Raw genomic sequence first — 27537 nt, 5'->3', positions numbered from 1 at the left:
GGTTGTAAAGACTGTTGACATCTAGTGGAATTACTCTGGGCACCTTATTCATCCAAGCTACTCAATACTGCCCCTCAGCCATAAGAAGTTAATCATTTCGCTTCGTCTCTTCCTCTAATAAAATCAAATGTTATGTCACATGCTTTATAAACAACAGTAGACTAACAGTGAAATGCTTATGTACCTGCCCTACCCAACAATGCAGTGAAAGAAAAGATAAATCATTTAAAAGTAAAACACGTAATAAAAGTAATAAATACACAATGCGTAACGATAACTTGGCTATATACAGGGGGTACCAATACTGAGTCAATGTGCAGGGGTACGAGATAATTGAGGTAGATATGTACATATAGCTAGGAATAAAGTGACATGGTAAAAAGCAGCAGCAGGCATGTATTGACATGTTGACTGCACCTAGCTGTCTGTTTAAACTACTAGCACACAGCTCGGACACCATTGCACGCATACCCCACAAGACATGCCACCAGAGGTCTATTCACAGTCCCCAAGTCCAGAACAGACTATGAGAGGCCCAAAGTACTACATAGAGGCTTGGGGGTAGAAGCTGTTCAGGCTCTTGTTGGTTCCAGACTTGATGCAGCAGGACCGCTTGCCGTGTCAACAGAGAGAACTAGGGGGGGGGGGGGGGGGGTCTTATTGACTGAGTTATGTCTATTTTGAAGATAATTAGAGCAACTAATTACCAGAGACATTCTCTATGCCTATAGCTCTGCTAATTACTTTAGTTCAAGCCAGACTTCTTCCCAATCCCCACAATGCAGATGATGTAAAGATTGTCAGTGTGAAAATGCCTACCCTCCAAAGGAAAAAAAATCCACCTAAAACATCAGTAGCATCTCAAGGGAAATAAGCTTTGATTCTGAATGAGTCTCACTGTATTCTGAGCATCTGTGGACTACACACTGCTATGGCTGGCCTTTGGCTGTGTGTCGTGCACTGGTCATATTACCTCTGGTGTGATTATGGATTGTGAACAAATGAGTGAAACATCAGGCATTGCATACGTTTATACCGGACATTTTATTGAAATAATAGAGGATACAGTGCCACCTTGACGACGAGGAGTGATGCAGTATCAATAGGTTAGCTTGAGGAGAAGAATCATATTACTTCTTACTACAGCCGTTCTTTAGGCTTATTCCTGGTTGCTGGGCTTATAAGTACATTAAATATTTTTTTCTCAAACAAGTTCTGGATGGGAAGCTACACCCAAATACACCTTTATAATATCTTGCTTGGGATACATGCAGTCAAATTCTGGGCAAAGATAAGACCATCCCCTGTAGCCTAGTGTTGTTTTGAGAATGAGGAAAACAGACAGCAAAGATTTTTTGGGGAGCAATGGACACCGCTTCCATGCAGGTTTACAGGCACATCAGCATGTGGCAACAATAAAATTAGAAAGCTGAAGTCACAAACACAATTGGTACCCTTCAGACTGCACTTTACATTGACTTCAATAAAAATAATTAATAAAATGATAAACAATGTTTGAGCTCAACTACCAGAGGTCTAGCAAGCATGGTTAGTCATAGAGATATGGCATATTAAAATCACATCAGTTTGTATACATTTATTAATACAACTTCCACAAGGACTTGGTACATAACTGGAATATAGCGCCAACGTTTTTCTGTTATGGAATACAAGCACACTAATTCTGGGTTACAAGGTAGTAATATAATAATCATCTTTCATTAGTCGTACAGAACTTTAGGTCTACAAACTACACCACGTCACTGCACAGTATAATCATAGAAGGGGGAGCCTGGTCATTAGGTGGCCTGCAAGCACTACATAGCCTCCATGTTTAGGATAAAGCAATGCCAGGGAGGTGATTTTAACTGCAGAACACCACAAACACGTACAGTAGGTATGTAATTGATGACAGTATGGGGTTGTTATCTACTATGAAAATAGCAACTGATATTGACCCTGGCTTTGGGTTTGACCCAAGGTTTAGGGTTTAGTTTTGTTTGGAGGAACAGCTGCAAATGGAATATCAATAACTATCTTACATATAAAGAATAACAAATAATCTCATTGGAATCAACATAAAATGATTACAGTATAACAGAATGGACAACTCATGCCACACTCACAATTGGCATAATAATTAATACTGCAACACAAAATCAGCAAAGGGACATGGATTATTGGAAATCTAGGAATGACTATAACTGTGTTTGATGGCTGCTGCAGGTCGAGCAATCAGAAAAGCGTTGAGAAGCTTGAAATTATCAGCTACCTGCAAGTATCAATAAAAAAGTAAGTCGCTCTGGATAAGAGCGTCTGCTAAATGACTTAAATGTAATGTAAATGTAAAAGAACAATGGCACAGACTGGAGCAAACAAGTAATAATAGCCATCATAAATAGTGGTCAGCATAGTGGTTACTAAAATGAGTAGAGAATGACATCCACTAATGCATTAAAATTATGGCTGCCTGACAATTTCATGTTCCCTGTTCCTGCTCGTCCTCTCACTACTACTCACTATCTTGGCCCAGAATGGTACTTGTTGCATCATGGAGACATACTGTAGCAACTGGTTCAACTGGAAACCTCCGCCCCAGTATGGCCTGGAAGATGGCACCAAATCAAGTATCTCTTGTGGAACGGTTGGGAAAGTAGGAAAAGTACCATGGAAGCAGAACAAGCATAAAAAATAGACACAAAACATATATGATATTACACTTTCAAATATTGGCAATACAGTACAAAGGTGGGACCGATGGCTTAGTGAATATGAAAGATTTCTTCTTCTTTTTGGAGAGCTTCACCATCAACCACGTTTTACGACATTAAGACATTTAGTTTAGGATGGAGTGGGGATGTCACATTCTCCCATGGAGGTAAAGATGGTGGAGAGGAATGAGGGAAAGGAATAATACATGACTAAAACGCTAACAGCTGCTGTTTGTTCATGGGGCGAGGTGTGGAGTGGAGGGTGGTGAGTGGACGGACGGAAGGTTCAGTTCTTCAGGACTGAGTCGTACACCTGGTAGACATACTGGGTCACCTCAGGAGCCCGGCACTTCAAGGACAGCTGGAAGAGAGGATAGGAAAAACTATAGGTTACATTTCAGCTCAATAAGTCTGAGTACATTTCACCTTCTCTACTGCACAACAGTTTAATTGCTTTTCGGCAATTATCCCAGAGAAGTTATATGACTACAGACCCGTAGCACTCACGTCCATAGCTATGAAGTGGTTTGAAAGGCTGGTATGGAATGGCTCACAACAACACCATAATACCAGAAACCCTAGACCCACTCCAATTTGCATACCACCCAAACAGATCCACAGATGATGCAATCTCTATTGCACTCCACACTGCCCTTTTCCACCTGGACAAAAGGAACACTTATCTATTCATTGACTACAGCTTAGTGTTCACCACCATAGTACCCTCAAAGCCCATCACTAAGCTAAGAACCCTGGGACTAAACACCTCCCTCTGCAACTGGATCCTGGACTTCCTGACGGACCGCCCTCAGGTGGTAAGGTTAGGTAGCAACACATCTGCCACGCTGATCCTCAACACTGGAGCTCCCCATGGGTGCATGCTCAGTCCCCTCCTGTACTCCCTGTTCACCCATGACTGTATGGCCAGGCACGACTCAAAACACCATCATTAAGTTTGCAGACGACACAACAATGGTAGGCCTGATCACCAACAACGACGAGACAGCCTATAGGGAGGTCAAAGACCTGGCCGGGTGGTGCCAGAATAACAACCCATCCCTCAACGTAACCAAGAGTAAGGAGATGATTGTGGAATACAGGAAAAGGAGGACCGAGCACGCCCCCATTCTCATCGATGGGGCTTTAGTGGAGCAGGTTGAGAGTTTCAAGTTCCTTGGTTGCAAATTAGAATGGTCTAAACACACCAAGACGGTTGTGAAGAGAGCATGACAAAGCCTATTCCCCATCAGGAAACTAAAAAGAATTGGCATGGGTCCTGAGATCCTCAAAAGGTTCTACATCTGCAACATCGAGAGCATCCTGACCGGTTGCATCACTGCCTGGTAGGACATTTGCTCAGCCTCCGACCGCAAGGCACTTCAGAGGGTAGTGCGTACGGCCCAGTACATCACTGGGGCAAAGCTGCCTGCCATCCAGGACCTCGACACCAGGCGGTGTCAGAGGAAGGCCCTAAAAATTGTAAAAGACTCCAGCCACCCAGTCATAGACTGTTCTCTCTACTACCGCAAGGCAAGCGGTACCGGAGTGCCTAGTCTAGGACAAAAAGGCCTCTCAACAGTTTTTACCCCCAAGCCATAAGATTGCTGAACAGGTAATCAAATGGCTACCCAGACTATTTGCATTGTGTGCCCCCTCTAACCCCTCTTTTACGCTGCTGCCACTCTCTGTTTATCATATATGCATAGTCACTTTAACTATACATTCATGTACATACTGCCTCAATTGGCCTGGCCAACCAGTGCTCCCGCACATTGGCTAACCGGGCTATCTGCATTGTTTCTCGCCACCCGCCAACCCCTCTTTTACGCTACTGCTACTCTCTGTCCATCATATAGGCATAGCCACTTTAACCATATCTACATGTACATACTACCTCAATAAGCCTGACTAACGTGTAGCCTCTCTACTTTTATAGCCTTGCTACTGTATATAGCCTCGCTACTGTGATTTTCCACTGTCTTTTTACTGTTGTTTTTATTTCTTTACTTACCCATTGTTCTCCTAATACCTTTTTTGCACTATTGATTAGAGCCTGTAAGTAAGCATTTCACTGTAAGGTCTACACCTGTTGTATTCAGCGCACGTGACAAATAAACCTGGATTTGATGAATACAAATGAACAAAGTTAAATAAAATTGAAATTATACTTTCTCTAAACGATTCGAGTGAGTGCGCACATGCGGCTATTCTGTGTTGAGCGGTTAACAAAGAAATAGGTAGTCCTATATGCTTAATTTAGAGTTAATAATATAACTTTAGTTCTACAAACGTTGGGATATATGTTTTGATTTTTAATACATTATAAGGCTGCATGATGCCGATTTGAATTTTTTATTTTTGGCTCAGGCTGTACACGCTACATCAGTCACTCATTCACAATTTGACAAGCACTTAATCATGCCAAGAATTTCACACCGGCATCCCTTTGTGTGGCCGTAATGCACTATTTTAAAAAAAGCCTTTTGCGTGGCCGTTGTGCCCTTCTCCCTGAGCGCCGCTCACTCCATCACATGATCGGGTCTTTCTCACAGGCTACAAGTGAAGATAGACACATTGGGGACGCAACTTCGTGCATCCTTACCCAACTCCAAGGTGTATATTAAAGATATTGGAAGAAATGTTCACATTTGCTTTTCGTCAGCCAACAAGATGAGTAGACCTAACAAACAGCAAAAGCATTAGCCTATGTCAATCTACTATCCCCCATAGAACAAAGGTCGACCTATTCTATTTTATGCGAGAAATAAATATACCAAACGTCTGGAACATATAAAATAAACAGAAGTTTAAAAAAAATACATAAATAAAAAAGACAACTAATAAATAAATAAAAACAAATAACAAAAATAACAAATATTTAAGGAGCAACAATAAAATAACAGTAGTGATATACTATATACAGGGGTTACTGGTACAGAGTCAATATGAGGGGGCACCGGTTAGTCGAGGTAATTAAGGTAATATGTACATGTAGGTAGAGGTAAAGTGATTAGGCATGGATAATAAACAGAGTAGCAGCAGCTTAAAAATGGGGGTGGGGGCAATGCAGATAGTCTGGGTAGCCATTTGATCAGCTGTTCAGGAGTCTTACGGCTTGGGGGTAGAAGCTGTTAAGAAGTCTTTTTGACCTAGACTTGGCGTGCCGGTACCGCTTGCCGTGCAGTAGCAGAGAGAACAATCTGTGACTAGGGTGGCTGGAGTCTTTGGCAATTTTTAGAGCCTCATCTGATCATTTATCACTCCAGTGTTAATCTGCAAAATTGTAATTATCCGCCTACCTACCATGCCTTTTGCACACAATGTATATAGACTATTATTTTCATTCTACCGTGTTAATGACTTGTTTATCGTTTACTCCATGTGTAACTCTGTGTTGTCTGTTCACACTGCTATGCTTTATCTTGGCCAGGTCGCAGTTGTAAATGAGAATTTGTTCTCAACTAGCCTACCTGGTTAAATAAATGTGAAAAAAAAAAAAAAAAATTCACAAGTGATAATATATAATTCACAAGATATAGGCTAATATTGTCAACCATCAGACTATTCTTGCTTTAATCTTGTCTTTAAATATCCTAAATAGCATGGGTGAAATTTGTTTTGATTTTGAATGGACCATTATTATGCACCTGTATTGAAACAGGGTCAGCGGGAAAAAACACATGTCATCTATGCACTTAAATAGCGAATGGAGGATGCTTTTCCCAATTTATTTTCATGCCAGCCAGGTAGGCTATATACTCTTGTTGTAAATATAAACAATGTGCTTAATATTAGGAAAGTTGAGAAATAAATATAGTAGGCCTAGGCAATAGAAAGCTGGTTCTCCTATTTTTATTAGAGGTCATCACCGTCACCATTTACCGTGACTAAATGGTGACCTGGAATTTTACTGCCTTCATGACTCGTGACCGCCAGTGTGGCAGTAATACGGTCAACGCAACAGCCCTAGACCTGACCATGCCTGTATTTAGGAGCTATTTTGCAGTGTTATATGGGTCTTTTGACCTTGTTCATAGCCAATTTAGAGGAGCAAAAGTTAACCAAGCAGCACGTCTGCTGCCGAGGTCACCCATTACTCTGCCAGAGGACATGTCATTCCCAATGAGTCCTCAATGATGAACAGGTTCCTTCAAACATATGGTAAGGGAACAGGAAAGAGCTGGGTGTGTGTAAAACAAAGGTTGATAACTTGTATTACTTCCATAAACCATCTCTAGGTACCACTTCCTGGATGTAACAAGCACTTCATTACAGGGGAGTGTAGCGAAGGTGCTGTCTCAGTGAGAAGGGCTATCAAATATTTCCTGGGTTCAAACATTCCATTAAAGACTAAGTCTACTCATGAAGGTCACGCAATGACTACAGCGTTTACAAAACACAAAAGTGTTTATTTGCCTGGTACTCTAGTGAGGGAAGGGTGGAAATATAAAGAGCCTTCTGCTTGGCACTTCAGACTTCTACTGACAAAAACAGTAAGTGACTTCTGAGTTCAGAATTTGGAGAGTTGAGGTTAGGCGGGTGTTTTACCGTGTAGTTGGGGTTGCCGGGTTGGATGCGGAGCTCAGCCAGGATCCAGATGCCATTGGTGAGCTTGAGTGACTGGTAGAGCATGTCCTGGCCCTCCACGTTCCTCTTGGCGATGGTGTAAATGTTGTCATTCTGCAGCTTCCCCGACACAGTGTCTGCAAGGTCACATTACATATGATCAGGTATATACTAGACGTGTGGATGTAAATTCTCCGTTTTTTCAGGATTTCTGGAGTAATGGGGGAATAAGCTGCGGGGGAATACTTAAAATGGGAATTTTGGGAAGATTTCAGGAATTTTCCAACCCTACTTTATGTGGAGATCAGCGCCACACAGGCAAAGCTTAGCCTCATGGGCTGTAGGCTATTCTACGGTCAACTACTGATAAGTGCACATTGGATAAGTGCATTCTCCATTGTAGTGCAGTTCAGCAGTTGTAATGAATATATTTTTTACTGACAGTACTCATTCAGACATACACATCTGAGAGGAGAGTGATCTATAGACTAAGGCATTGTGTTGTACAGTAGTAGCTTCATTTTTGGGAACTGCATTCTCTAGTCTAGGAACATGAGGTTATTGCTTTATTACTATAGGTATTGGGCTATACATGCAGTGGTTTCTACAGTTTCCATTGTTGGTTTGCAGCGTCATCTAAAAAAAGGACTGAGGGACTCAATACAACAAGAGAGAAGCAGATTGATTTAATGTAAGACAATAATGTAATAATGTAATAATAACAACAGTATGTGAAAAACCAACAACTAGGCCATTAGCTGCTTTCTGAGTCATATTAGACTACACACATTGCCATGACTTACATCAGCTGCCTATTCCTCTGTCCCAGTCAATCTGTACCCTGAAGGCAACTCTAATGGTTTCTGTGAGCCTGGCTAACTACTGGCAGTGGGGAGCAGCTCAGTATTATATCTACATTAGCTTCTTGAAACAACTGCTGGAGCTTAGTCCCTCATTTGTGCCTCTAAGTGAAAAATAAAGTGTCCTGATCCAAGTCAGACTTTGAGGAAGAGGAACAGAGCTAGGGTAACTTCTAACAGTGCTGTGAACATTGAAGCAATACATTGAACGTCATGGATGTAACCTAGCCTGTAAGCTGTACTCTTATGTGGACTGTCAATATAGGGAGTAGCTACTACAACTTCCAGATCTCACATCTAGAGGTGGGGATATCACTATAGACACTATGTCTAATGGGCTTAAAACCATAGGTCAATGGACAAACTACCACTACCATAAAGTCTGACCCTGAGGCCCATGTCCCATTGTAGGTCCTGTCCTGAGCAATCGTCAGTGCCACTGCTCTCAGCCCTCAGTCACTCTGTTGTCTGGGGCAACCAGGCATGGTGTGGGCTATCATTAAAGAGCTTGTGTGAAGTCTCCTTCAGGGAAAGAGGGGGAGGGGTGAGGTGAAATGCCTTGAAAGGAGTCCTGAGAGGTAGGTGGTGGATGGAGAGAAGGAGAAAGACAAGTGTCAAAAAAGAAAGAAGCAGGACAAGTGACAGTGGGGGAATGAATTTCATCTCTCCTACAGCGCAGTGGAAAAGCTTCCTGTATGACTAGTCTCTATTATGTTACAGTCTGCAGGGAAGCTTCTAGTGGTCAAGGCTCCCAACTCCATACTGCTCTAACCATTTACCTTTGAGCAACACTTGTCAGTCATAGATGGTAAATGGCTGCTTTTTGTTACCCTACTTTGTTTGAATGTGAGATGCAACTTAAGTGGTGTTTGTATTTTTGTGTGGCCAATTAGTGCCTTGTAATTTTCAGGGCAAAAAAAAAAGTGAAATGTCTTTTTGTCTTTTTCAGGGCAGAAAGGATGTCAGTTGTGTTTTAATAACAGCCTTTGAAACCATCCAACCACTATCACAATGACATTCTATGTCCTCAGATGAACAAGGGAAACAAACATTGATTACTGGGAAAATGTTATATCCATTAAAATTAAAAGTATGATTCAAGACCATTTAATGTGTTGAAAGATTACCTTAATTAGCTAGCTAGTATGTTGCCTACTTGGTGGCAAACATTTTGTATTTGCTATGCTATTATTCTCACTTGCATGACTCATGGGTCTGCTGTGGCTGTGGAAAGAGCCTTGTTTTAAATTAGGCTACTGGAGAATTGTTTGTCACGCTACAAAGAAAGCATCTAAAAACAGAGGTGGTAACATAAGACTCCATATTTGACTGAGGAAAAATGTAGGCAGCAAAATAAAATACATTTTCATAATCATCTTCCAGAGATATCATCTTCCAAAAATGTACACTACCGTTCAAAAGTTTGAGGTCACTTAGAAATGTCCTCGTTTTTTAAAGAAAAGCTTATTTTTTTGTCCATTAAAATAACATCAAATTGATCAGAAATACAGTGTAGACGTTGTCAATGTTGTAAATGACTATTGTAGCTGGAAACTGCTGATTTTTAATGGAATATCTATATAGGCGTACAGAGAACCATTATCAGCAACCATCACTCCTGCGTTCCAATGGCACGTTGTGTTAGTTATTCAAGTTTCTAATTTGAAAAGGCTAATTGATCATTAGAAAACCCTCCTGCAAATATGTTAGCACAGCTGAAAACAGTAGTGCTGATTAAAGAAGCAATAAAACTAGTCTTCTTTCGACTAGTTGACTATCTGGAGCATCAGCATTTGTGGGTTCAATTACAGGCTCAAAATGGCCAGAAACAAAGAACTTTCTTCTGAAACTCATCAGTCTATTCTTGTTCTGAAAAATGAAGGCTATTCCATGTGTGAAATTGCTAAGAAACTGAAGATCTCATACAACGCTGTGTACTACTCCCTTCACATAACAGCACAAACTGGCCCTAACCTGAAAAGAAAGAGGAGTGAGAGAGGCCCTGGTGCACAACTGAGCAAGAGGACAAGTACATTAGTGTCTCTAGTTTGAGAAACAGACGCCTCAAGTCCTCAACTGGCAGCTTCATTAAATAGTACCCACAAAACACCAGTCTCAACATTAACAATGAATAGGCGACTCCGGGATGCTGGTCTTCTAGGCAGAGTTGCAAAGAAAAAGACAAATCTCAGACTGGCCAATAAAAAGAAAAGATTAAGATGGACAAAATAACAGACACTGAACAGAGGAAAATAGTCTAATAAATGAAAAAAGCATCTAAAATCAACAATGTCATAATTTTCAATTAAAAGTAGACTCGGCGAAATTATGTTGCCTTGAGCAGCACTACAGATATTGCGATGTGCGAGATGCAAGTCTTCACTCCCACGCATTATCTGCTTCGCGCTGCTAGAGCCCAAAACAGTGTGGGAGTTTGGCCGCGAGCTTCGTAGGGATGGGCATGAGTAATTGAGTACATGAACAGACGTCAAACGTCAATCTTTAACCAGAGATATACAGTGAGGGAAAAAAGTATTTGATCTCCTGCTGATTTTGTACATTTGCCCACTGACAAAGAAATGATCAGTCTATAATTTTAATGGTAGGTTTATTTGAACAGTGAGAGACAGAATAACAACAAAAAAATACAGAAAGACGCATGTCAAAAATGTTATAAATTGATTTGCATTTTAATGAGGGAAATAAGTATTTGACCCTCTCTCAATCAGAAAGATTTCTGGCTCCCAGGTATATTTTATACAGGTAACGAGCTGACATTAGGAGCACACTCTTAAAGGTAGTGCTCCTAATCTCAGCTTGTTACCTGTATAAAAGACACCTGTCCACAGAAGCAATCAATCAATCAGATTCCAAGCTCTCCACCATGGCCATAACCAAAGATCTCTTCGAATATGTCAGGGACAAGATTGTAGACCTACACTAGGCTGGAATGGGCTACAACACCATTGCCAAGCAGCTTGGTGAGGTGATAACAGTTTGTGCGATTATTCGCAAATGGAAAAACACAAAAGAACTGTCAATCTCCCTCGGCCTGGGGCTCCATGCAAGATCTCACCTCGTGGAGTTGCAATGATCATGAGAACGGTGAGGAATCAGCCCAGAACTACACGGGAGGATCTTGTCAATGATCTCAAGACAGCTGGGATCATAGTCACCAAGAAAACAATTGGTAACACACTACGCCGTGAAGGACTGAAATCCTGCAGCGCCCGCAAGGTCCCCCTGCTCAAGAAAGCACATAAACATGCCCGTCTGAAGTTTGCCAATGAACATCTGATTGATTCAGAGGACAACTGGGTGAAAGTGTTGTGGTCAGATGAGACCAAAATGGAGCTCTTTGGCATCAACTCAACTCGCCATGTTTGGAGGAGGGGGAATGGTGCCTACGACCAAGAACACCATCCCCACCGTCAAACATGGAGGTGGAAACATTATGCTTTGGGGGTGTTTTTCTGCTTAGGGGACAGGACAACTTCACCGCATCAAAGGGACGATGGACGGGGCCATGTACCGTCAAATCTTGGGTAAGAACCTCCTTCCCTCAGCCAGGGCATTGAAAATGGTTTGTGGATGGGTATTCCAGCATGAGAATGACCCAAAACACACGGCCAAGGCAACAAAGAAGTGGCTCAAAAGAAGCACATTAAGGTCCTGGAGTGGCCTAGCCAGTCTCCAGACTCTAATCCCATAGAAAATCTTTAGAGGGAGCTGAATGTTCGAGTTGCCAAACGTCAGCCTCAAAACCTTAATGACTTGGAGAAGATATGCAAAGAGGAGTGGGACCAAATCCCTCCTGAGATGTGTGCAAACCTGGTGGCCAACTACAAGAAACGTCTGACCTCTGATTGCCAACAAGGGTTTTGCCACCAAGTACTAAGTCATGTTTTGCAGAGGGGTCAAATATGTATTTCCATCATTAAAATGCAAATCAATTTATAACATTCTTGACATGTGTTTTTCTGGATTTTTTTCGAATAAACATACAATTAAAATTAGACGGATAATTTCTTTGTCAGTGGGCAAATGTACAAAATCAGCAAGGAATTAAATCCTTTTTTCCCCTCACTATATATAGAGTACCAGTTAAAGGTTTGGACACCTACTCATTCAGGGGTGTTTTATTTTATTTTATACTATTTTCTACATTGTAGAATAATAGTGAAGACATCGAAACTATAAAATCACACATATGGAATCATGTAGTAAGCAAAAAAGTGTTAAACAAATCAAATAATATTTAAGATTCTTCAAAATAGCCACCATTTGCCTTGAAAACAGCTTTGCACTCTTGGCATTCTCTCAACCAGCTTCATGAGGTAGTCATCTGGAATGCATTTCAATTAACAGGTGTTCCTTCTTAAAAAGTTAATTTGTGGAATTTATTTCCTTCTTAATGCGTTTGAGCCGATCAGATAGCCCTATTTGGAAAAAGACCAAGTCCATATTATGGCAAGAACAGCTCAAATAAGCAAAGAGAAACAACAGTCCATCATTACTTCAAGATCTTTGAAAGTTTCTTCAAGTGCAGTCGCAAAACCCATCAAGCACTATGATCAAACTGGCTCTCATGAGGCAGCCACAGGAAAGGAAGACCCAGAATGAACTCTGTTCCAGAGGATAAGTTCATTAGAGTTTACTGCACCTCAGATTGCAGCCCAAATAAATGCTTCACCGAGTTCAAGAAAGACACATTTCAACATCAACTGTTCAGAGGAGACTGCGTAAATCAGCCCTTCATGGTAGAATTGCTGCAAAGAAACCACTACTAAAGGATACCAATAATAAGAGACTTGCTCGGGCCAAGAAACAAGAGCAATGGACATTAGATCAGTGGAAATCTGTTCTTTGGTCGATTGAGTCCAGATTTGAGATGTTTGGTTCCAACCACCGTGTCTTTGTGAGACGCAGAGTAGGTGAACGGGTTCTCTGCATGTGTGGTTCCCACCGTGAAGCATGGAGGAGGTGGTGTGATGGTGCGTTTTTGGTGACACTGTCTGTGATTTATATAGAATTCAAGGCACACTTAACCAGCATAGTTATTACAGCATTCTGCAGCGATAGGCCATCCCATCTGGTTTGCGCTTAGTGGGACTATAATTTGTTTTTCAACAGGACAATGACCCAAACACACCTCCAGGCTGTGTAAGGGCTATTTGACCAAGAAGAGTGATGGAGTGCTGCGTCAGATGACCTGGTCTCCACAATCACCCAACCTCAACCCAATTGAGATGGTTTTGCGATAAGTAGGACTGCAGAGTGAAGGAAAAGCAGCCAACATATGTGATCAGCATATGTAGGAACTCCTTCAAGACTGTTGGAAATGCAGAAGCTGGTTGAGAGAAGCCCAAGAGTGTGCAGCGCTGTCATCAAGGCAAAGGGTGGCTAGTTTGAAGAATCTACAATTTATTTAGATTTGTTTAACAGTTTTTTGGTTACTATGATTCCATATGAGTTATTTCATATTTTTAAATGTCATCACTATTATTTTACAATTTAGAAAATAGTGAAAATAAAGAAAAACCTTTGAATGAGTAGGTACAGTTGAAGTCAGAAGTTTACATACACCTTGGAGTCATTAAAACTTGTTTTTCAACCACTCCACACATTTTTTTGTTCACAAACTATAGGTTTGAAAAGTTGGTTAGGACTTCTATTTTGTGCATGGCAGTAATTTTCCAACAAATGTTTACAGACAGATTATTTATTTATTTTATTTCACATCTATCACTCCAGTGTTAATTTGCTAAACTGTAATTACTTCGCTACTATGGCATATTTATTGCCTTACCTCCTTACTCCATTTGCACACACTGTAAATAGACTTTTCTATAGTGTTATTGACTGTACTTTTGTTTATCCATGTGTAACTCTGTTTTATGTCACACTGCTTTCTTTGCTTTATCTTGGCCAGGTCGCAGTTGTAAACTTGTTCTCAACTGGCCTACCTGGTTAAATAAAAATAAAACAAAAAAACACACATTTTTATTTATTTCACTGTATCACAATTCCAGTGGGTCAGATGTTTACATGCACTAAGTTGATTGTGCCTTTAAACAGATTGGAAGATTCCAGAGAATGATGTCATGACTTTAGAAGCTTCTGATAGGCTAATTGACATCATTTGAGTCAATTGGAGGGGTACCTGTGGATGTATTTCAAGGCCGACCTTCAAACTCAGTGCCTCTTTGCTTGACATCATGGAAAAATCAAAAGAAATCAGCCAAGACCTCAAAAATAATTGTAGACCTCCACAAGTCTGGTTCATCCTCCGGGAGCAATTTCCAAATGCCTGAAGGTACCACATTAATCTGTACAAACAATAGTACGCAAGTATATACACCATGGGACCACGCAGCTGTCATACCGCTCAGGAAGGAGACGCGTTCTGTCTCCTAGAGATTAATGTACTTGTGCAAAAAGTGCAAATCAATCCCAGAACAGCAGCAAGGGACTGGAGGAAACAGGTACAAAAGTATCTATAGCCACAGTAAAACGAGTCCTATATCGTCATAACCTGAAAGGCCGCTCAGCTAGGAAGAAGTCACTGCTCCAAAACCACCATAAAAAAGCCTGACTACGGTTTGCAACTGCACATGGGGACAAAGATCGTACTTTTTGTGTCCTCTGATCTGATGAAACAAATGGGTCTTCCAAATGGACAATGACCCCAAGCATACTTCCAAAGTTGTGGCAAAATGTCTTAAGGACAACAAAGTCAAGCTATTGGCGTGGCACAACGCCCTGACATCAATCCCATAGAAAATGTGTGGGCAGAACTGAAAAAGTGTGTGAGAGCAAGAGAGGCCTACAAACCTGACTCAGTTACACCAACTCTGTCAGGAGGAATGGGCCAAAACTCACCCAACTTATTGTGGGAAGCTTGTTGATGGCTACCCAACACATTTTACCCAAGTTAAACAAAAAAAGCAATTCTACCAAATACTAATTAAGTGTATGTAAACGTCTGACCCACTGGGATTTGATGACTTTGTGGTTTGATGGTTTCAAAAAGTCACCTGCAGTACCACCTGTCCAGGTTGGTAAATAAAACCCTGTATATAGACTAAACAATAACTAAAGCTACTTCCCTCCAATATAACTTTCCCAAAACAAGGACGGCCCTTTATCTGCCCTGTAATTGGCTCAACGTGTTAGATCTGTGAAAGGAGAGGATAGTAGTAGTAAGTGTGATTCAGACATGAGCTCCGTGAGGACAATAGGCCTGATATATTACCAAATAATATTTTAGGATGACAAAAACACCAACAAGTCACCGAACACAAGCACACCCAGAGATGTCATATCTTCCAAAAACTGACTGAGCATATCATGAGCAAAAGGTTTTTCTATTGGCCTCATAGGTTAATGGATGTCATTTGTCCATTTTACTTGCGTCAAAAGTTGAAATAAGTTGAACTTTTGACAGCTAGGCAGATGCATAGAGCGCGCTCTTCGTGCATTTCCTCCTTCTCTGCATGCTTTCTCTTCATCAAATTACATCTCCTTCCACTGAATCACCAGAACTCAATCGAGAGGAAACAACACCAACTCGACACTGTCCTTCACTTGTGCTCGAATCAGTTAAAAAAGGACAAAAGATCTTATCCCATTGTACTCTTGGTAACTTAAACACAATGGAGTGTTCAAAACCACACTAAGCTGCAATTTCAACATCACCTAACAAATGTCCTTTGACATAAAAAAAAGAAAACAGGAAGCTAGATTGTTGATGAGACTCAATTGCCTTTTTATCATTTGTGTTTGTGCCTGATTACTGTAGATGACTATGTGGTGTGTATGTCATCCACAAATATTAGCAGCATTGTGGATCAACTCATGTCCTCACGCTTTAAGACTGAATCACGCAAGGTTACATTTTTAAAGCATAGCGTGAACAGCTCCGATGATGGACATTTGAGCCGTACTGCTTGAAAGCCTTGTGTTTCTCGATAGGCTGGGTTTCAGTACAGTCAGGGTTAGGAGGGTGAAAGATGACCCTCTCCAACACAAACACAGTGTACATTTTCATTCTAGATCTGTATTAGTGTTTTCATACCATTGAGCAGTGGGAGGAAAACCCCACAGATAAAAATAGTGACAGCCCTTAGAGTACATATCATGGTGCATAAAACTTAAGTTAGTGTTCAAAGGTACATATAGCTTTCATCCACAGAGGTAAAGAAGCCTACCTGCGTTTAAGTGGCACTCCTTGATCTGGTACTGCAGCTCGTTCTCATTGGGGATGTCTTTCCAGGTTGCCAGGAACACCTGTCGCTCTGAGGCAGATGAAGATGGGGGTGAAACAAGAGTGACACCTGAACTGAGCGGGGAGCTACAAAAGGTCCTTGTGTTGGTATAAAATAAACTCCTCAAACTCTTTGGTGATAATGGCTCTACTGCTATGGTAATGAGCTGGATATTGAGTGTTTGAGAGTGTTGCTTCCAGACACACGTACCCATTTTACCGTCCTCCACAAAGAAAATGTTGAGTGGGATAAGCCCGCTGAAGTAGAAAACATCAATGTTGTTCTTCACAGCCACCTGTGGACAAAAGGCAACACAAAATTAATATGACATCAGTCAGTGCCTTAGTGCCATGCACTAGAGGTGGCTGATTTGGACATATAGAATTCCAATAAGCCCTCAAACACTTCTGAGCACTTAAGAGCATGAGAAAGATGAGGCAGACAACTGTAAATATAGAATTGCTCCAAATAAGAAAAAGTGCTCTTGAAATGTCCATGCAGTGTCTGTCATGGCTAGACAGAAGTGAGACTGGGAGACTAGAGAGGTGTCTATTTGTGAGTGTGGGTGGCGAGGGCTTAAGCTGAGTGTGTGGTCTGTTGGACTCTGCACTAATGCAGTATACAGCCCTCATGGGCACTCTGAGCTCTCTCTGAACTTGATTCATATTTCTGGCTTCATGGAGTGACCCTCCGGCAGGCAGTCCTTACTCTGTTCACGAATAGACATTATCAGAAGACCAGACCCTGGCCGGCCTCACCTGTACTTGACAGGAACCGTGTGTGAAAGTTGCGCATTGCTAAGCACAGAGGACACACACACAAAGAGAGAGAGACATAAATCCAAAACACACAAACCTCATCTAGTATGACGGCGTTGTCGATTCCGTGGAAAAACTTCCCCCATTAGCTCACAATGCAACTCGCATCGTGACACAACATGGAATTAGAGCTCCGACAGAAAATCAAATTAATCCACAAAAGGACAATCATCTCCACCTACACATCTGAACCAAACTGATGTCCTGTCTGGGCTTCAAAAAATCCCCATGATAAAACACCCAAGCTCATTAGAGGCCTTTTGATTTGTTTAGTGTCACATGATCAGAGTCAGACATACTAATAAAGTATATCAAAACACAAGACGCATCACAATGGGGAGTGTGGGAGGTGTCGGAATCACATGGTAAATATCCCTAGGCTGTGTTGTGATTAAGTACCAAAGCTGACAATAACTATTATCTTTGTTAGTACTTAGAAGTCTTCATTACAACTTAGGGACTCTGAGGTAATTATTAGAATGAACACTGAGGTGAATCAGGGTCATTAGTGTCCCTTCCAGCAACTAGGAATAGAAGCTGCTGAATGGTGGGATTGGTAGATATTTATAGTCATTATTATCAATTACTCAATCTGCTGTTTTCTTGTAGAATGGCATAAGGACAAGTGTGATTGGCAAAATGTGTCACTACAGGCGCCAAACATTTTTTAAACTTAACTAGGCAAGTTAGTTAAGAACAAATTCTTATTTCCAATGACGGCCTCCCGGCCAAACCCTAACCCGGACGACGCTGTGCCAATTTTGCACCGCCTTACGGGACTCCCAATCACGGCCGGTTGTGATACAGCCTGGAAGCGAACCAGGGTCTGTAGTGACGCATCTAGCACTGAGATGCTGCGCCACTCGGGAGCCCCATGAGCAAGTCTTCTGAAAAAAAGGACCAAGCGGTTGAATATTCACTATTGAATGTCATTCTGCATTTATGAGTAAGTAGATACTATATGAGCAGTGTTCATTTCAGCAGTATGTGGATCCAACCCAGATGAAAAGCTGTGGTGTGGTGAGCCCAAACACCCTAAAGGTGGTCTGCTTACCACCGGGCCTTCAGAGAGACATATTTTCCAGAGAGACATATTTTCCAGAGAGACATATTTTCCACAGAGACATATTTTCCAGAGAGACATATTTTCCACAGAGACATATTTTCCACACACACACACACACACACACACACACACACACACACACACACACACACACACACACACACACACACACACACACACACACACACACACACACACACACACACACACACTACCCATGCCGGGAAGGCAAGAACAGAAAAGGAGGATTCATTATAGGATGGAGGCTAGCCTGGGATATAGGAACAAATAAAGTAGCTGTCTCAGCTGGAGAGCCCTGTAAAGTAGTGTTATTTTGGCTGAATGGTTTCCAGTGCCATCTCTCACAGCCACTGAACAGTGAAAATGAGATGACTGGAACTAGTAAAGTGTGCTGATGGATGGGCTGCTTCCCAGGATAGCTGAGTAGCTGTTATATATTGCCCTTATATAGGCCTTCGTGCTCTTATGCATATTATCAAAGAATTTACAGAGCTTTAAAAAAGGGCTATGTATTCAATTTCTGAGTCTGGATTTACAGAAAGCTATTCCAGTGAATTGCCTTACCTCCATAAAAATGTGAGCTTATGAAATGAAAGTTTGTGCGGGGGCACTGAAAGCTGGAGTCCATTGTCCAGTTGGTGGCTGTCCTGTGGTGGTGGAGCACATTAGAGCCAACACTGTGGGCTCAAACTACTAACAGGCTTTACTGTCCTCAGCTTGACGGCCATGTGTGTGGGCTGAAGACTGAACCCTCCAGCTCATCTCTCAGACGCAAGACAGAAGCACCAAATTCTGTAGATTATAGTTTGATAAACAGCATTTAGAATCCTGCTTTCTCTGGGGACTTAATACCTAGTTTTACATATGCTTCAACGAGGCTGTAAAAAAGACAGGATCAAAAGCATATAAACAAATGCCATACATTTGAGGATATTTTGAAGTTTGAAATGAACTTTTATTATAAAATACATATAGCTTGTTTTTTTGGTTTTCCATTGTAATAGATATCGGGCTTGAAAGAGGAGTTTGCACACTATACGTTGTTCCAGGAGGAAAAAATCTACAGTACCACTCATTTAAGACTCTTTATTTGTACCATTTTCTACATTGTAGAATAATAGTGAAGATATCAAAACTATAAATAAAAGAGACACATATGGAATCATGTAGTAACCAAAAAAGTGTTAAACAAATCAAAATATATTTTAGATTCTTCAAAGTAGCCACCATATGCCTTGACAGCTTTGCACACTCTTGGCATTCTCTCAACCTGCTTTACCTGCAATGCTTTTCCAACAGTCTTGACGGAGTTCCCATATATGCTGAGCACTTGTTGGCTGCTTTTCCTTCACTCTGCGGTCCAACTCATCCCAAACCATCTCAATTGGGTTGACATCGGGTGATTGTAGAGGCCAGGTCATCTGATGCAGCACTCCATCATTCTCCTTCTTGGCCAAATAGCCCTTACACAGCCTGGAGGTGTGTTGGGTCGTTGTCCTGTTGAAAAACAAATGATAGTCCCACTAAGCGCAAACCAGATGGTATGGCATATCACTGCAGAATGCTGTGGTAGCCATGCTGGTTAGGTGTACCTTGAATTCTAAATAAATCACAGACAGTGTCACCAAAGAAGCAGACCCACACCATCACACCTCCTCTATTTTTCATGGTGGGAACCACACATGTGACTCATCAGACCAAAGGACAGATTTCCACCGGACTAATGTCCATTGCTCGTGTTTCTTATTTTTATTGGTGTCCTTTAGTAGTGGTTTCTTCGCAGCAATTCGAACATGAAGACCTGATTCACGCAGTCTTCTCTGAACAGTTGATGTTGAGATGTGTCTGTTACTTGAACTCTGTGAAGCATTTATTTGGGTAGCAATTTCTGAGGCTGGTAACTCTAGTGAACTTATCCTCTGCAGCAGAAGTAACTCTGGGTCTTCCTTTCCTCTCGCGGTCCTCAAGAGCCAGTTTCATCATAATGATTTATGGTTTTTGCACTTGAAGAAACTTTCAGTTGAAATTTTCCGAATTGACTGACCTTCATGACTTAAAGTAATGATGGACTGTGTTTCCCTTTGCTTATTTGAGCTGTTCTTGCCATAATATGGAATTGGTATTTTACCAAAAAGGGATATCTTCTGTATACCACCCCTACCTTGTCACAACACAACTGATTGGCTCAAACTCACAAAGGAAAGAAATTAACTTTTAACAAAACACACCTGTTAAATTACATGTATTCCAGGCAACTACCTCATGAAGCTGGTTGAGAATGCCAAGAGTATCCAAACCTGCCATCAAGACAAAGGGTGGCTACTTTGAAGAATCTCAAATATAAAATATATTTTGATTTGTTTAACCCTTTTTTGGTTACTGCATGATTCCATGTGTGTGATGTCATAGTTTTGATGTCTTCACTACTATTCTACAATGTAGAAAATAGTAAAATAAAGAAAAACCCTAAAATGAGTAGGTGTGTCCAAACTTGACTGGTACGTATAGTTGGAAAGAAAATAAAAATCAGGCACACTGGCGTTGCTGGAGTTTCTTCTTTAAACAAGCTTCAGGCAAAAAGTAGGGTGCTTAACCTGGCAGGCTTTGATTACAGAGTCAACAGGAACATTAAAATACAAGAGAAAGACCGAAGATGATGGGCCTCGTTTCCCAAAACCTTCGTAGCGTTAAGATCATCATTAGAACCTTTCTACGATCTATCTTTAGAAGCCAAGGTGTTTCCCAGAACCTTCGTTAGTAACGTGGTAGGAAAGATGCATCATTAAAAACACTCATAAGCCTAAACTCCATCGTTATCGGGAAATCGGGCCCGGAAGGCGTCGGAAGAAATGGCAGTAGTTTTACGGGCGCCCAACCAATTGTGCTATTATGTGGTGGTTTTTCGCTGCAATTGTAACTTATTTTGTACATAATGTTTCTGCAACCGTATCTTACAGCACAAAAGGGCTTCTGGATATCAGGACAGCGATCACTCACCTCGGATTAGACAAAGATTTTTTCAACAACAAGCAAGACTCACATGATATTCTCCAAACGCCCGGCAGGGCCAACATCCCAGTTATTCGCAAGAGGAAGTGACGCAGGTTCAGAGGAGGAAGAGCCGCCAGGATCCGAAGTTGGCGAGTAGAAAATCTGCCGTTATGGTCAATATTACTCGCCAACGTGCAATCATTGGACAATAAATTAGACGAGATACGATCACGAATATCCTACCAACGGGACATAAAAAACTGTAATGTCCTATGTTTCACGGAATCGTGGCTGAATGACGACATGGATATTCAGCTAGCGGGATAGACGCTGGACCGGCAGGATAGAATAGCACACTCAGGTAAGACGAGGGGCGGTGGTCTGTGCATATTTGTAAACAACAGCTGGTGCACAAAATCTATTGAAGTCTCTAGATTTTGCTTGCCTGAAGTAGAGTATATTGTGATAAATTGCAGGCCACACTACTTGCCTAGAGAGTTCTCAGCTATACTTTTCGTGGCTGTTTATTTACCACCACAAACAGATGCTGGCACTAAGACCTCACTCAGTCAGCTATATAAGGAAATAAGGAAACAGGAAAATAATATTTAAAAACATGCATCCTGCATGCAACAAGGCACTAATATAATATTGCAAGAAAATGTGGCAAAGTAATTCACTTTTTGTCCTGAGTACAAAGTGTTTTTTTTGGGGCAAATCCAACACAACACATTATGTAGTACCACTCTCTATATTTTCAGGCATAGTGGTAGCTGCATCATGTTTTGGGTATGCTTGTAATCGTTAAGGGCTGTAATTGTTAAGGAGTTTTTCAGGATAAAAAAAATGTATGGAATAGAGCTAAGCACAGGCAAAATCCTAGAGGAAAATTTGGTTCAGTCTGCTTTCCACCAGACACTGGGAGATGAATTCACCTTTCAACAGGACAATAACCTAAAACACTGGAGTTACCAAGAAAACAGTGAATGTTCCTGAGTTTCAGTTAACTTTAATCTACTTTAAAATATTTGGAAATAATTGAAAATGGTTGTCTAGCAATTATCAACAAACAAATTGACAGAGCTTGAAGCATTTTGAAAAGAATAATAGGCAAATGTTGCACAATCCAGGTGTGGAAATCTCTTAGAGACTTACACAGAAAGACTCACAGCTGGTATCGCTGCCAAGGGCACTTCTACAAAGTATTGACTCGGGTGTAAATCCTTATATAAATACATTTGCTAAAAAATCTAGAAACATGTTTTCACTTTGTCATTATGGGGTATTGTGTGTAGATGGGTGAAAAAAAATGTAATCCATTTTGAATTCAGGCTGTAACACAACAAAATGTGGAATAAGTCAAAGGGTATGAATACTTTCTGAAGGCACTGTAGGCCCATTATCTTTTCTATTTACTTTACATCTGGTTTAAGTTGACACTGAAAGCGTTTTTCCAATCCCACATTTAAAAAAAAATAAATGTACACTGTTTAAAAAATGTTTTGGCAGCCCGTCCAAGGATCAAAAATGGCAGAAAAATCCCTGAGGGGTAGGCTGCTCTTGCCGAGCATGCTTTACATAACCAGAAAATACATGTAGGAGTTTACCTGTAGGTTGTTCAGTGGGTCCATCTTCATGACTGGCCCAATGGTGTTGAGAGGCAGGGAAACTTCAATACTCTGGCTGGGCATCAGTGGAGTGTGGATGGGCAGAGGGGTGGTGGGGATCACTCCGAAACTAGACAACATAAATTGCATAACAGGGTCTTAAGTGCTTCAGGTGACTGGAGCTAAATACACTACATGAGAAAAAGTATAGACACCTGCTCGTCGAACATCTCATTCCAAAATCATGGGCATTAATATGGAGCTGGTATATGGAGTTTGCTGCTATAACAGCCTCCACTCTTCTGGGAATGCTTTCCACAAGATGTTATAATAATGCTGCAAGGACTTGATTCCTTTCAGCCAAAATAGGGTTGAGGTCAGGGCACTGTGCAGGCCAGTCAAGTTCCTCCACACCGATCTTAACAAACCATTTCTGTATGGACCTCACTTTGTGCACAAGAGTATTGCCATGTTGAAACTGGAAAGGGCCTTCCCCAAACGGTTGCCACAAAGTTGGAAGCACAGAATGGTCTAGAACAGGGGTGTCAAAGTCAAATGGACGGAGGGCCAAATAAAAAATTTAGCTACAAGCCGAGGGCCGGACTGTTCGAATGTTCATTGAAATTTTTTTAAATGACGCATATAGTCTAGTGAACCTAATTGAACCTACTGAAAACCTAACAAATATATTCCAATATGATCAGATAAATAAAGCAATATTTTCTTATGGCTCTGTCAGTAATCTTTAATTTTCAACAGACACAAAAGACAAATTTCCTTTATATAAAAATCCCCATAACATGAACATTAAATGAAAGAAACCGGTATTCAAGGCACCATCAGTAGCCTATATTTTCTATTTTAGCAAAAGTGGGCTAAATTTACTTCAAAGAAAAAAACAATAATAGCAATTTTCTATCATCCACTCAACTGAAATATTTTTAAAATATAATTGGATTGAAATACAATAAAATAAAGTGCAAAAATCTATTAATCAAAAACAACACTTTGTTTAAGGAGAAGTAACATGCAGTGAAAACAAATATTAAACTTTAACTTTTAAACTTGAACTGAGTAAAAACTCTAAATATGTGATTGCACAGTAATGTTCACTTGTTTGAGGTTGAGGGTGATACTTGGTGGTGTCCCATCTTTTCCACAAGTTCATCAATGTTCGGTGTAAGGCTCTGAGCTGAGGAAATCCTCAGAATTGAGTGTTCAGCAGTAAGTCAACTTCTGTGTGATGTTTTGTTCAAGTTCATCAAAGAAAACAGTTGTTCACACAGGTATGTGCTGCCAAACATAGACAACGTTTGATCAGCCTGGATGCGCAGCTGGGGCATTGTGTCGGGGAGGAAACGGGCGAACTCCGCAGCACCCACTGCCGCATATTTTGCCCTCAGTGCATCATTGCATTGGAGGTCAATCAACTCCATTTGGAGGTTTGGTGGTGAGCTTTCCACGTCAACAGCAAATGGGTTACCGAGCAGTTCCAACCTGCTTTTTTGTGCTTCAAAGTCAGCAAATCGGCGTCGAAAGTCAGCGGCAAGCATACCTATTTTATCAGCCAACTGTGCGCTCGGGAACGCACTGGTAGAGAGCTTCTCTTTCATGGTCTGGCAGCTGGGAAAGTGGCTCAAATTTTCTTTCCGCATCTGCGTCTCCCACAGAGTCAGTTTGGTTTTAAATGCCTTCACTGTACTGTACATATCAGAGATGACACGATCCCGACCCTGCAGCTGCAAGTTCATTGCATTCAGATGACTCGTAATGTCACACAGAAAAGCCATTTCACACAGAAACATTTCGTCTCGGAGTTGTGTTGTGTCTTTCCCTTTGCTGTCCAAGAACAGACAAATCTCCTCACGAAGCTCGAAACATCTTTGAAGCACCTTTCCCTGGCTTAGCCATCGCACCTCTGTGTGATAAGGCAAATCACCATGCTCCGTTTCTAACTCCGTCAGAAATGCCTTGAACTGGCGGTGATTCAAACCTTTGGCTCTGATAAAGTTAACTGTGCGCGTGATGATGCTCATTACATGCTCCATTTTCAAGGCTTTACCGCACAACGCTTCCTGGTGTATGATACAATGATAAGCTGTCAGCTCACCTGTCGCGTTTTCCTCTTGCATCTTTTCCCGTATCTTTGCCACCAGTCCGCTCCTGTGTCCACACATCGCAGGTGCTCCGTCGGTTGTCAAACCCACGAGTTTTTCCCAAGGCAGCTCCATCTCATTTACACATCTTGACACCTCTTCATACAAATCATGCCCCGTAGTTGTGCCATGCATAGGACGTAAAGCCAAAAACTCCTCTGTCACGCTTAGGCTGGAGTCCACGCCGCGGATGAAAATTGACAACTGGGCAATGTCAGAAATGTCGGTGCTCTCATCCACAGCCAAGGAATATGCAATGAAATCTTTTCCCTTTTTCACAAGCTGCTCTTTTAGATTGATGGACAACTGGTCTACTCTCTCGGCAATGGTGTTTCTGCTCAGACTCACATTTAAAAAGAGTTGCCTTTTTTCTGGGCAAACTTCGTCAAACTTTAATCATGCAGTTTTTGATGAAATCCCCCTCCGTAAATGGCCGGGCTGATTTAGCGATCTCTTCTGCCAAAATAAAACTGGCCTTGACAGCAGCCTGGCCTTGTGATTTGGCTTTTTTTGTCGAGATTTGAGGCCTCGTTTTAATTCCTCTGCCTTTTGTAGCCTTTGTTCCATGTCCATATTCTTGTTTTTGTCCGCGTGTTTCGTTTCATAATGTCGTCTCAGATTATACTCTTTCAGTACCGCCACACTTTCTCCACACAGAAGACACACAGGTTTTCCAGCTACCTCCGTGAACAAATACTCCGACTCCCACCTTGTTTGAAACCCCCGGTTCTCAGTGTCCACCTTCCGTTTTGCCATTTTTGATGGGTATCTGAAAGTTAATTTTACTGTGATGCTGACAACTGCTGTGCCAATAAATATTGAAATGAAGCAGCCTACTGCTCGGTGCGTCACCGTTGCATTGTGGGAAATGTAGTATTGGTGCGTGTAAAAGATCTGCGGGCTGCCGGCTTGCTGCGGTCTGCGGGCCGGTTCTAATAATAAATCAAGATCATCCCAGGGGCCGTAAAAAACCTTCTCGCGGGCCGGATGTGGCCCGCGGGCCTTGACTCTGACATATGTGGTCTAGAATGTCATTGTTTGCAGTAAAATTAAGATTTCCCTTCACTGGAACTAAGGGGCCTAGCCCAAACCATGATAAACAGCCCCAGACCATTATTCCTCCTCCACCAAACTTTACCGTTGGCACTATGCATTGGGGCAGGTAGCATTCTCTTGGCATCAGCAAAACCCAGATTCATCCATGGGACTGCCAGATGGTGAAGCGTGATTCATCACTCCAGAGAACGCGTTTCCACTGCTCTAGAGTCCAAAGGCGGCGAGCTTTACACACAACTCCAGCAAACGCTTGGCATTGTGATACATGGCTGCTCGGCCATGGAAACCCATTTCATCTTGCTCCCGACTAACAGTTCCTTGTGCTGATGTTGCTTCCAGAGGAAGTTTGAAACTCGGTAGTGAGTGTTGCAACAGAGGACAGACGATTTACAACTTGCTAAGTGCTTCAGCGGTCCCATTCTGTGAGCTTGTGTGGCCTACCAACTTTCAGTTTTCGATTTCACAATAACAGCACTTGCACTTGACCGCAGAAATTTGACGAACTGACTTGTTGGAATGGTAGCATTCTATGACGGTGCCACGTTGAATGTTTGAGCTCTTCAGTAAGGCCATTCTACTGCCAATGTTTGTCTATGGAGATTGCATGGCCCGGTCAACAATGGGTGTGGCTGAAATAGCTGAATCGACTAATTTAAAGGAGTGTCCACATACTTTTGTATATACAGTGTATAGGTCTGCTCTTCACAATTCCTTGTATTCCAGAGTAGTGGTCGTGTTTAGTTATCATACAGTATGCTCCCATACTGTACCAACATAAGGAGCCGAGTGCACATAATATACAATTGAAGTGGGAAGTTCACATACACCTTAGCCAAATACATTTAAACTCAGGTCACCACTTTATTTTAAGAATGTGAAATGTCAGAATAATAGTAGAGAGAATGATTTATTTGAGCTTTTATTTCTTTCATCACATTCCCAGTGGGTCAGAAGTTTACATACACTCAATTAGTATTTGGTAGCATTGCTTTTAATTTTTTTAACTTGGGTCAAACGTATTGGGTAGCCTTCCACAAGCTTCCCACAATAAGTTTGGTGAATTCTGGCCCATTCCTCCTGACAGAGCTGGTGTAACTGAGTCAGGTTTGTAGGACTCCTTGCTCGCACACACTTTTTCAGTTCTGCCCACAAATTTTCTATAGGATGGCGGTCAGGGCTTTGTGATGGCCACTCCAATACCTTGACTTTGTTGTCCTTAAGCCATTTTTCCACAACGTTGGAAGTATGCTTGGGGTCATTGTCCATTTGGAAGACCCATTTGTGACCAAGCTGTAACTTCCTGACAGATGTCTTGAGATGTTGCTTCAATATATCCACATAATTTTCCTTCCTCAAAGAGCAATCTATTTTGTGAAGTGCACCAGTCCCTTCTGCAGCAAAGCACCCCCACAACATGA

The 27537-nt window shown here is 41.6% G+C and overlaps 1 protein-coding gene across 1 annotated transcript in view; it reads right to left on the bottom strand.

The window, feature by feature from the left end:
- Positions 1-1025: 1025 nt before the first annotated feature.
- The window catches only part of LOC123998901 (AP-1 complex subunit beta-1-like), a 68485-nt gene continuing 41973 nt past the window's right edge, over positions 1026-27537 (bottom strand). Inside the window, 5 exon segments of the mRNA XM_046304124.1 lie at positions 1026-3072; positions 7260-7414; positions 16348-16434; positions 16615-16699; positions 22908-23037. Of these exon segments, the coding sequence (XP_046160080.1) occupies positions 2998-3072; positions 7260-7414; positions 16348-16434; positions 16615-16699; positions 22908-23037 (532 nt within the window). The 3' untranslated portion in view covers positions 1026-2997.

Source organism: Oncorhynchus gorbuscha, linkage group LG16 (assembly GCF_021184085.1).
Source record: "Oncorhynchus gorbuscha isolate QuinsamMale2020 ecotype Even-year linkage group LG16, OgorEven_v1.0, whole genome shotgun sequence".
NCBI lineage: Eukaryota > Metazoa > Chordata > Actinopteri > Salmoniformes > Salmonidae > Oncorhynchus > Oncorhynchus gorbuscha.
The sequence above is the reverse complement of the archived record's forward strand: the minus strand, read 5'-3'. Positions and strand labels throughout refer to the sequence as shown.